Source organism: Anguilla anguilla, chromosome 11 (genome assembly GCF_013347855.1).
Source record: "Anguilla anguilla isolate fAngAng1 chromosome 11, fAngAng1.pri, whole genome shotgun sequence".
Taxonomy (NCBI): domain Eukaryota; kingdom Metazoa; phylum Chordata; class Actinopteri; order Anguilliformes; family Anguillidae; genus Anguilla; species Anguilla anguilla.
In genome coordinates, this window is record NC_049211.1 from 39,512,579 (window position 1) to 39,523,921 (window position 11,343).

At 46.7% G+C, this 11,343-nt stretch overlaps 2 protein-coding genes across 3 annotated transcripts; one reads left to right on the forward strand and one right to left on the reverse strand.

The window, feature by feature from the left end:
- Window positions 1-57: 57 nt before the first annotated feature.
- LOC118208310 (THAP domain-containing protein 6-like) lies at window positions 58-3,806 on the reverse strand. The gene is made up of 6 exons (XM_035382864.1): window positions 3,595-3,806; window positions 2,697-2,889; window positions 2,416-2,517; window positions 1,887-2,097; window positions 1,606-1,759; window positions 58-1,521 (listed from the first exon to the last, which is right to left on the reverse strand). The coding sequence occupies exons 1-6, from the start codon at window positions 3,672-3,674 to the stop codon at window positions 1,464-1,466; spliced, it is 798 nt and encodes a 265-aa protein (XP_035238755.1). The 5' UTR covers window positions 3,675-3,806; the 3' UTR covers window positions 58-1,463.
- Window positions 3,807-3,843: 37 nt separating this feature from the next.
- fance (FA complementation group E) lies at window positions 3,844-11,091 on the forward strand. Of its 2 annotated transcripts, none has more exons than XM_035382861.1 (11): window positions 3,844-4,018; window positions 4,343-4,572; window positions 4,748-5,369; window positions 5,568-5,606; window positions 5,901-5,957; window positions 6,388-6,531; window positions 7,234-7,357; window positions 8,035-8,110; window positions 9,030-9,089; window positions 9,445-9,577; window positions 10,249-10,389. In XM_035382861.1, the coding sequence occupies exons 2-11, from the start codon at window positions 4,370-4,372 to the stop codon at window positions 10,351-10,353; spliced, it is 1,563 nt and encodes a 520-aa protein (XP_035238752.1). In that variant the 5' UTR covers window positions 3,844-4,018; window positions 4,343-4,369; the 3' UTR covers window positions 10,354-10,389. The 2 variants fall into 2 exon arrangements, with proteins under 2 accessions (XP_035238752.1, XP_035238751.1); XM_035382860.1 differs by having other exon boundaries at window positions 3,846-4,018; window positions 9,030-9,096; window positions 9,452-9,577; window positions 10,249-11,091.
- The last annotated feature ends 252 nt before the right edge of the window (window positions 11,092-11,343 follow it).

Sequence of the window (11,343 nt, forward strand, 5' to 3'; positions counted from 1 at the left end):
TACCTCAATTTTTGTTTTATTGTAAATTCTGGTATCGTTTCTTGCTTCATTTAAACCTGGCATTGCAAATGGATTTATTGTGAGCAAAAAAGGCAAATGGTTACAGGTTTGTTAAAATCCAGCTTGAACAGAAGTACCTTTTATTATACTGGGGAGTATGAATAAAGCCATATGCTTATACACAGGCAAACTCATAACTGAAAGGCTCAAGCTAAATATTTGATGCTTTCAGGTTAGTTGTATTTGCAAGAGTCTAAAAATCGTGCAAGCTATGGTAAATACATTTTGTCCTTACCGATCCAACACATTATCCAGTCGGAGGTTAGAATGTCATATTTTAAGTATAAAGACGTGGGCATTGTGATGGAAAGGTTGTCTGTTCCTCAATGCAAAATTGGTCCTGCAACTTGTGCACACGGTAGCACCTGTTTTGTAAGGCTACAGCCAGCTGGTCATCTGGCGCTTCATATTCAGTGTTTCAAATCTAGCTGCGCACTCTAACTTTATTGGTGTGGGCGCAGACACGCATACGTAAACGCTGCATTGGCTGCTTCAGCCGGCTGCTGCGAGACGTCACCGTCGCCGCCATCTTGGTCCAGGCAAGACTGGCCTGAAAACAAATGGAAGTCAACGGGGGAGCTGCGGTTTTTCTGGATAAAAAGCACCATAATGTTTACATTTCTCAACCGATTTCAATGAGTCGCTTTTATATTCAAGTGTTTATGATCTACGTGGAGTAGGCTACAAAAAAAGGTTTTGTCTCCAGTTACTTAAAATCTTGATAGTTAGGCTATAATCGCTGCTCGACGCTCAAGAGAGGAGTGTGTATCAACGTTAGGTTTACATGAACTGAATTACTTACGTGGTGGAAAATAATTCATTGTCATAAGGAATTGTAAAAACTCACGTTTGTCAAGCATGAATTTAGCTTATTTTTCTTGGTTAATACTTGTGGAGACATCCCTGTATACATGTGTATATTGTGCAATTATACGCCAAACATTGCAAGAATCAGTCCTCAATATGATATTGATTCAAATATGGACAACTAAGTGGTTAAGACATTTTGACCGGTTAAAAAAAGTGAAGGGCTTTCCTTTTCCTCTTAAAAATATTGGATGAAAAGCAGCATATATTAATACTAAACAACACAACAGACTGATACTGTGCAACACTCAAGGGCCATTTGAGATCTCACAAAATTATGGCATTGTTGTCCTCCCTCAGAAAGACAAGAAAACAAAGGGAAAAGAAAAGATCCATGGTCTGAGTAAAAGAGCCTCATTCAAAACAAAAAAATGCTCAAGGCTCTACCTGATGTGCAAGTTTCTACATTTTGTCCTGTACAAGTTATGCTCTTTTACAAAACGGGGATGGGAGCTAAAACCCTTGGAACAGAACTGTTTTGCACAGATTTTTCGTGAGTTGCCACTAATTTAAGAGTCTTCCTCTTGTCTTCTTTTCTACATGTCCAACATCATCATGTTGAGGCCAGGCTTGGCATCCACGGAACTCTTCCACCTTTGTAAAATGAAAAAGTAGTTATTAAATGTATTTGAACCAGTATTTTTTTTAAAAAGTGCAATCAAATGACATGAAGAATACCTTTGCAATGTATGTGGATTTGGGAGGTTAAGATGGAGAGACTCTCTCAGATAGTTATATGCTTTTGGACCATGTAGGTGGAGAGTGAGGGCAAACTCCTTCTGGTCTTTTGTGAACTCATGGCCCTGTTTTGACAGGAGGTCTATTGGAAGATCTGAAATTCAGTTAGCACAGACTAATTAGTAAGTGCCCTTGAAATAATAACTAGGAAGTCTAACAAAGATGGGAAAGTGCAAACATAAATAAGATACACATAAAGTTCAAAGTTTTATTCATTTTACCTGAGTAGAAATTGAGCCTCTCTTTCAGCTCTTCATTTATGAGGTTCTTCCCCCTCAGATCCTCCAGAAGACCATGCACTGTGTTCTTTGCCCTCCGTTCTCGGTCCTTTGCGTTCCTCATCTCTCGCTCCAGACTCTCCACCCTAGCCAAGGCTTCACTGAGTCTGGCCTTTAGACCAGTGGGAGATGCAGGCAATGCATAGGAGTGGTCCTAGTAGAAAGAAGGATGAAAATGTTTTGAGTAATGTTTATATCACATCACTCGCAGTCACAGCTGTTTGGTGCATAGCTAGTACAATGTACTATCAGCTGGCCTGCATTCTTAATCTCATCACCCCTCAATCCCACTCCCAGCAGCGTGGGTTTGAGTGTGTGGGTCAGGGATGCATATTCAACACCAGCATGTTTCAATGTGTGCACGTGTATAAGTGAGTGTGTCTGAAAAGAGTGGCAGAGAGAGAGAGATTTGAATATGACCAGGGCCATGATGCTCACAGCTGTTTGGGGCATAGCTAGTACAAATACTCACAACATTAGGCAGAGGTTCAGTCTCTTGGAAATGCAGAGAACAGTCCACTGACAGGCTCTCTTCAGCCTTCCTTGAGGCTTGTGTTGTCCTGGTTGCCACTGGCTAAAGTGGAAGAAAAAAATACTTAAACAACTTGAACAGGTTCAAGTATCTCACAGTGTAATACACAATACATCATTGATTCCTAAACATTCAGAAAGAACAAAAAAAAAAAGAAACATTTTCAGCAAAGTGTGACATTGACTAGTTATCAAATCCTTATAGCGTAGTGATACACCTACTCTTTGGATATGAGTCGGGAAAATAAAGACAGATGGTTTAGCTCCATCTCTAATCCTGACAGTCTGACCGGTCCTGTCGAAGTCCTCCGGCTTGAAGTGCTCACTGCAGAGCAGGGACGACTGACTGGCGGAAAAATCTTCCCTTCTTACAGCTACTTCCCACTGCCTCCTCAACTCTTTCGCTTTGGGAAACCTTCAAAGTGAGAGAAAAGTAAGCTAGACAGCTAACTACAATCAGATTCATAATGTGAGTCGCTCAGCCGAAACGAGAAGCTTGTCATAAAAATCGGTTTGGAGAAAAACGCCAATATAGATGAAAATCTCGATTATGGGCAATTTAGTTTATATGATTTCTTATAAAGTCTCTGCTTTCATAGCTACCTAGCGTTATCGCTAACGTAGTCATAAAATTTTTCCAGACAGTGAAAACTGGCTGACTTGTTTACATTTTGGACAGATGTGGCTACCGAGTAAATCTATCGTTGTTTCCGTCGCAGCACTTTCGACACAAGTAATATCTGAAATTTCCTCTTACCGTCAAGAGTGCCTGACCCTCAACCGTAGCGTTTTTTCCCCAAAGACGGTATTTCTAGATAAATAGCCTAATTTTGCCGCTGTGTTAGCACATTTCTACGTTGCCGGTCAGGCACTCTTCACCGTAAGAAGAAATTTTAGTTTTTTTCCGATATTGTGTCGAAAGTGCTGCGACGGAAACAACGATAGATTTACTCAGTAGCCACATCTGTCCAAAATGTAAACAAGTAAGCCAGTTTTCACGGTCGGGAAAATTTTATGACAACGTTAGCTATTAACAGTCTGACTCTGGTGGCCAACTAGTTGGCTCTCAACATAATGTTATAATGGCCAAATACACCCAAAAACAATTGTTCAGTCTTACTTGTGAAAGGTAATTCCCCGAGATCTGGTTTGGACTGTGCGACGATTTGTACAGCCCCAAGCTGCACACGAGTCAGGCATCTTTTTCCCAGTCCAGTTTTCCGAGAGTTATTGGGTTATGGCAAGTTGCCCGGTCCAATATGGCGACGACATACGATCCAGCGGCCAATGCGGCGTCTACGTATATGTGTGTGTGCGCGCGCGCGCGCGCGCGCGCTATGTTTATGGCTGCAGTGAGCAGAATCCCAAACTTCCGTGAAAAAGAGAGAGGAGCCGGAAGTTTGTGACAAATGATTTGAATTTGCTTTCGTGAGGTAGTTCTGTTAGCTACTACCCAGCGAAGTGGGACTCCTTAAATAGAAGAGAAGCAAAGTCTGAGCTGAAGACTAAAGGAATTAAATACAAGTAACTCCGTATACACGAAGGTAAGTTTAAATTCGTTTCTGTCTACGTGTGCCAGATTGGCTGGCTAGCGGCAACCGAATTCCTCATGTGCTGATGAACTCATTTGGAGCTAGTTTGATTAATGAGAATATCTGTATCAACTAGGATTGATATTTGACAGTTGGTCTGAATGGAGCATCAGAGAAATTGCCATACAGTAGCTCCATAGCTAGTTTTGGATCGGATTATTGTCGGTCGTTCTGTTTTACGTGATTAGCCTTTAAAGCAAGTGCTAGTCAGCGTCCACAATCTTATCTTGTATGTTGTGTCATTTGATAAATACATTTTTGTGTTACTGTATTAAGATTTGTAGGCATCATTCACGCAATGGAATGGATGCAGATGATCTGTTGCAGCGGTTTGACGGTCGCTCCAGGCTGCTTCTACGGTCGCTGCTGTCGGGTGTCAAAGCGGCTCGTAGGGCGCTATGGGTGTTCCGCCGTCAGCGACGCTGTGAGCCAGACCTCTTCATACACGCTTGCATGGACACCCTGTGCCAAGACGAACCGTGTTTGGACGGGGAAGCTTTAACTCTGTAAGTTAGAGTACTTCACACACACATTTATTAAATGTAGGGTTTTTATTATCAGTTGTACCCCTGTGTTTTGTTTACGTGTGGGACATCTGGTGGATTTTTTTTGTCCACTTTTTTTTTCCAATTACAGTTACCACTTGTTGATTTAGATTAATTAAACTGCTGTTTTATACAGGAGGCCGCTGGTGTGTCTTTTCCCTGTTGCTTTCAAACGCAATCTGCTGTCCTTCCTGCACCTGGTCCACCTCATGCTCCCGCGACCAAGCTTGGTCCGCCTGTTGGACTGCCTCAGTCAGGACCCCAGCCGCGACCCATGGATTCGGGCACTGCTTGGACAGCTACGTCGGGACCTGCAGCCGCAGACCTGCAATAAGGACCCTCTGCTCACCCCGCAGGGCAGAGAGAGACTGGGGGAGCTGTGCGGGAGGCTGGCGTCCTGTGGCGGATTAGGAGCCCGCGAGCGCTTTTCCTGGTTCAGCGGGCTGGTCCCTGTGGACCTTCCGGATCCTGAGTCTCAGAGGAAGAGGACCAGTGAGAGCGCAGGGTTCGATGTGGATGGAGTGGCGATCCGAAGCAAGAGGAGGAGGACGGACGGGGCTGGCGGGGGGAAGGCGCCTTCAGAAACCGATCAACTCCAGCTGGGGTGGTCACAACTCACAGGTGATATTGAGACGGTTCCTATGGAGACCGTTCCCACGGAGACTGTTCCTGTGGAGACCGTTCCCGTGGGGGGTGCCGTCGAACCACAGCAGCTATCGGCTGTGGGTCCAAGTAGCGTTCTCCCTGAGCACATTAAGGTAAGTGTCCCAGAGTGCCCTCTCACTCCAGTCCTATACTGTTAGTGGGAATGTGCCCATGTGGGCACAGATGTGCTAGTATGTGATCTTCCAAAAGGCCATGAGAGGATATTTTATTTTATGCTTATGGAATTTGTGGGTAGAGAAAGGAAAAATAGATCCTTTCAAGCTTAAATTATTTCCCTGGCATCTTTACAGGCTTCTGTTCCTCGAATCAAGGAACTGTTGGAGACAGAGGTGAGTGCCTTCAAAACATCACAGATTTGACCTCTGAGTGCTGACTTTTAAATGGCCTGGTTTCTCTGAGTGTTGGCTTGCATGGTCTGGGGCTGATCACAGGATTACTGAGTTAGCTGGATAACTGCACGGAACAGCACTTTTTACTTCGGTCAGTCCATGTTCCAGATTTTGGAGGGTTCTGAGTTTTACTCGGTGCAGTTATGCAGCTAACCCGGTAATCCTGCTTTGTGAAACAGGCCCCTGGTCACTCAGTGCTGGTGTTAACATGGCCTGGCTTTTCTCTACTCACAGTGGGATCAGGGCTCCTCTTCAGTCCTCCAAGTGCTGAACGAATGTGACCCATCCCAGGTGAGTGTGTTTGTGTGTGTGTGTGTTTCTGTGTGTGTGCGCGCATGTGTGTTTGTGTGTGTGTGTGTGTGTGTGCGCACGTGTGTGTGTGTGTGTGTGTGTACGCATATGTGTGTGTGTGCGTGTATGTGTACGTGCCTGTGTCTGTGTCTGTGTGTGTGTGCGCACGTGTGAGTGAGTGAGATTGTCTGTGTGGGAGTGAGTGTGTGTGTGTGTGTGTGTGTGTGTGTGTGTGCGTGTACGTGGGAGTGAGTGAGTGTGTGTGTGTGCGTGTACGTGGGAGTGAGTGAGTGAGTGTGTGTGTGTGTGTGTGTGTGTGTGTACGTGGGAGTGAGTGAGTGAGTGAGTGTGTGTGTGTGTGTGTGTGTGTGTGTGTTATTGAAGTTGGCCAGGCTCTCTTGTTAACGGCTGTGCTTTTCCTCTTGGGTAGGTGGAGCTTTTGTGTGAAGCTCTTTGTTTGTCGGAGGTGCCAGAGCAGACCCTGCCTCAGTTCATCACCTCACTGCTGGGCCTGTCTCCAGACCTCAGCTTCAGCACGGCCGCTACCCTAATCCGTAGCCTCTTCCTGGGAAAGGTACGCTCCCCTCCCTCCCTGTATGAGGTACACTCCTCTCCCTCCCTCTGTGAGGTATGCTACTCTCCCTGCCTCCCTCCCTCTGTGAGGTACGCTCCTCTCCCTCCCTCCCTCCCTCCCTCCCTCTGTGAGGTACGCTCCTCTCCCTCCCTCCCTCCCTCCCTCCCTCTGTGAAGTACGCTCCTCTCCCTCCCTCCCTCCCTCTGTGAGGTACGCTCCTCTCCCTGCCTCCCTCTGTGAGGTACGCTCCTCTCCCTCCCTCCCTCCCTCCCTCTGTGAGGTACGCTCCTCTCCCTGCCTCCCTCTGTGAGGTACGCTCCTCTCCCTCCCTCCCTCCCTCCCTCTGTGAGGTACGCTCCCCTCCCTGCCTCCCTCTGTGAGGTACGCTACTCTCCCTCCCTCTGTGAGGTATGCTGCTCTCCCTCCCTCCCTCTGTGAGGTACGCTCCTCTCCCTGCCTCCCTCTGTGAGGTACGCTCCTCTCCCTGCCTCCCTCTGTGAGGTACGCTCCTCTCCCTGCCTCCCTCTGTGAGGTACACTCCTCTCCGTCCCTCCCTCTGTGAGGTACGCTCCTCTCCCTCCCTCCCTCTGTGAGGTACACTCCTCTCCGTCCCTCCCTCTGTGAGGTACGCTCCTCTTCCTGCCTCCTTTGTGAAATATTCAGGCGGGACGCTGCTGACAACCTCTTCCCTCTTCTCTGCAGGTTCACAGTCTGTCAGAACCTGCTTCCCGTTGCCTGGTTACAGCAATGACCTCACTCTGCAGCCGCTACCCCCGCTCGACCTGTTTCACTCTCATTGGCCCGGTCCTGGAGGCGGGGCAATCGGGTACGTTCTCTGATTTGATTGGGTATGACTCGAGCTCTGTCAGATGTATGCTGCAGGTCCTCTAGTGTCCCCTGTCTCTACTTACCCTTGTCATAGATTGTTGCCTGATTTTAACAAAGCAGAATCCAACATGAGTCACATTCTTTGATTTCACCAGTTTACAGAGTGGAAAGTCTTTGACAAATGTCAGGGTCCAATTTGTGCCACTAGGTGTTAAGTAAATCTGTGTCTGTAATGGCAACCCTCTCAACGCTCACCTCCCGGTCACCCACCCCAGCCAATTTCATGATGAGTCCACACCCCCCCCCCCCCCCCCCCTCCATCCTGAGATCGCCTTTGAGTCTGGGTGGGGGTCCCTGGATCAAAACCATTTGAAAACCCCTTATTCAGGGGACACACCACTGATTTTTTTTAGTAGATTTTCTACTGAATTCTCCCATGTTTTACTGCACTGTGATTCAGTCTTGTGTGTTTTACTGCTGTGTTATTAGTTCTGCCATGTTTTACTGCTGTGTGATTGGCTCTGTCATGTTTTACTGCACTGTGATTGGCTGTCCCATGTTTTACTGCAGTGTGATTGAGTCTTGTGTGTTTGACTGCTGTGTGATTAGTTCTGCCATGTTTTACTGCTATGTGATTGGCTGTCCCATGTTTTACTGCTATGTGATTGGCCCCAGGCAGTGCACAGGCTGAGCTGCTCTGTAGGCTGATTGAGGACTGCCTGGAACCCCATTATCAGATCCTGGTGTTTGAGTAAGTGTTCAGAACCCCATTATCAGATCCTGGTGTTTGAGTAAGTGTTCAGAACCCCATTATCATATCCTGGTGTTTGAGTAAGTGTTCAGAACTCCATTATCATATCCTGGTGTTTGAGTAAGTGTTCAGAACCTCATTATCAGATCCTGGTGTTTGAGTAAGTGTTCAGAACCCCATTATCAGATCCTGGTGTTTGAGTAAGTGTTCATAACTCCATTATCAGATCCTGGTGTTTGAGTAAGTGTTCATAACTCCATTATCAGATCCTGGTGTTTGAGTAAGTGTTCAGAACCCCATTATCAGATCCTGGTGTTTGAGTAAGTGTTCATAACTCCATTATCAGATCCTGGTGTTTGAGTAAGTGTTCAGAACCCCACTATCAGATCCTGGTGTTTGAGTAAGTGTTCAGAACTCCATTATCAGATCCTGATGTTTGAGTAAGTGTTCAGAACCCCATTATCAGATCCTGATGTTTGAGTAGGAGCCCACCTGCTATATCTGCACACCGTTTACCAGTTGGGAGCTCTCCACACGTGTCACTGCTCTAGCGCAGAGCACCCTCAGCTATTAACTCCATGCTCTCTATGGCTTTGTAGCTGTTTCAGCTGAAAGTGCTCCAGAAATGGCAGCACTAACAAGCATTGCTATGTTTCACTACCTGTACTACTGATGAGAAGTCACAGTATGGAGTTACTGTATTGCTATTCATTCTGGTTCAAAACTATAATGACTTGGACATAGTTTTTGTCAGCCTGAATTTAGTAATGTACTGCGTCCTGATGTGTGTTGAATACTGAGATTGAACATGGTGGAAAGCCTGTGCTTTGGCTGTGTTCATTTGCCTGTGTTTGTTTGCATTAACAACACGTGACGTGTGAAACTGAAACTGCTGTCGCACATGTCTGTGTTTCCCCAGGCGGGCGTTGGCAGTGGCGTGGAGCGAGGGCGTGCTGTCCGTCATCCACACCCTGCTGGACTCTCAGGTGAGCCTCACCTGTGCGCTCGCACCCTGTCCTGGACCCGCTGGAGACCCGTCCTGCTTTCTCTGGCTGGAGAGTGAACTGGGTGCCGCGGGTTTGAAACCGGCTATGGAAGCTTTCACTGCGGCCAGTCTGAACCGGTTTCGAGCGGCTTTAGGGTGATGAGACTATGACTGTGAATGAATGAATGAACCATTGCATTTATATAGCACTTTTCCGAACGCTCAAAGTGCTTTTACAGTTATGAAGGGGAACTCACCTCACCCACCACCAATGTGTAGCACCCACTGTGAGTCTGCGGGGTCTTACTGATGTTCTCTGACGCACATGTGCCGGTCTGTGGCCTCTTGTCTCTCAGCTGGAGCTCAGCGCAGACACGTTCTCTCTCTTCACCACCCGGCTCAGTCAGCAGGCACCTCAGTTCACCACCTCTATGAAGTTTGCGAAGATGGTCTTGACCGTGCTCACCAAGTACCAGAGCCATGTGAGTTCCTCAGCATGTCACCCTTTCTCCTTTTCTTCTGTTCTCACTCCATTTATCACCCCCCCCCCCCCCCCGGTACAAAGTATCATTCTGGCATGGATTTCATTCATTTGAATGGTGTCACTGATAGATGTTTGCTGATTGCAGGAAAAAATGTAAATATTGAACTCAAGTGACAGTCAGTTTGAAAGACATGACTGCCTTGTGTGGACATTTCTTACAACCAAAAGCCAAAGGGAGCATCCTGGATAGATGCATCTCAAAATGGAAAACATGGGCTGCTGGGTGGCTCATCCTGTTAAGGCACTCTTCTAGTGCATGGATGGGCCCCACAGTCTGGTATGAAATCAGCCAGTGCCAGTGCTGCCAGCTACACAGGGTGACGTACAGTTGGAAGGGAGGGTTTCAGTCTGCAGCGACCCCCGCTGGTCAGTTAGGCACCTGCAGGTCTGGCAGTTCAGCTGCACGTGGCGTGTTCTTCCAACTCGCGTCTGTGCTTCCCCAATTAACTATTTCACTTTGTGTGTGTGTGTGTGTGTGTGTGTGTGTGAGTGAGTGAAAGAGAGCATCAGTTGAGGGGGGTACTCTCTCTCTGCATTTATGTGAGCAGCAGTTGAAATGGTGCATTTCTGTGCAAACTTGTGTTTCTGTGCAAACCTATGTTTCTGTAGGTGAATGCCACACACAAGCATTCTCTGGCCTGCAGCCTGGACCTGAACCAGACCTTCCTGAAGAAGTCCCTTCAAGCTGCCTTGAAAAGAATCAGCCCAGCTTAACGGCCCAAAGATGGCTGATCTGCGGTGCATTCTGGGGGAACTGAAGAGGATCGGCCTGTCCCAACAACCAAAAGACTGGCTGAGCTGCAGCACATTCTGGGGGAATTGAAGAGGATCAGCCTGTCCCAACAACCAAAAGACTGGCTGAGCTGCAGTGCATTCTGGGGGAACTGAAGAGAATCGGTCTGTCCTAACAGGCCCAATGACTGACTGATCTGCAGCGCATTCTGGGGGAACTGAAGAGGATCAGCCTTTCCTAACAGGCCCAAAGACTGACTGATCTGCAGTGCATTCTGGGGGAACTGAAGAGGATCAGCCTTTCCTAACAGGCCCAAAGACTGACTGATCTGCAGTGCATTCTGGGGGAACTGAAGAGGATCAGCCTTTCCTAACAGGCCCAAAGACTGACTGAGCTGCAGTGCTTTCTTAACTGGGGTCACTTTTGGCAGATCTCTCATCCAAACTGTGCCTCCCTGCTTGATGTCAGCACTGAAGAATGAGAAGCACTGTTTTGAATTTTTAACAGTTCTGTTAAAAAATGAAAGTTGAAACCTCGTAATAGTGTCTTGTTTTGTGTTCACATTAGGGGTATATTTCCATCGCCGGGAAAGGAATGTTTGATGTTATGAATTTGTATATATTCTGAAGATATCCATGCTTCGAGCATAATTCTGAGCTATACCTCAGTCAACTCTGATAACAAACAAAATAATGAAATTCTATTAAAAAGTTTGTAATTCACAATAGATTTATTCAATTAATTCTTAAGGTTCATTATTATAGCATTGGAATACATATTCTGTATCAAACACATTTTCTGGGTGTACCCAGTGGAGAAGGTCTACTGGGTGATTTCGACTCCAAAGGCAGCCTCTAAAACTGCTACAGATTTTTAAAATTCAATATCACAGTCGGCCACAGTTTACATTAAACTTTAGGCTTGATTTTCCTACAATAATTAAAGTGAGAATCCCCAAATGAGTGTAAAGC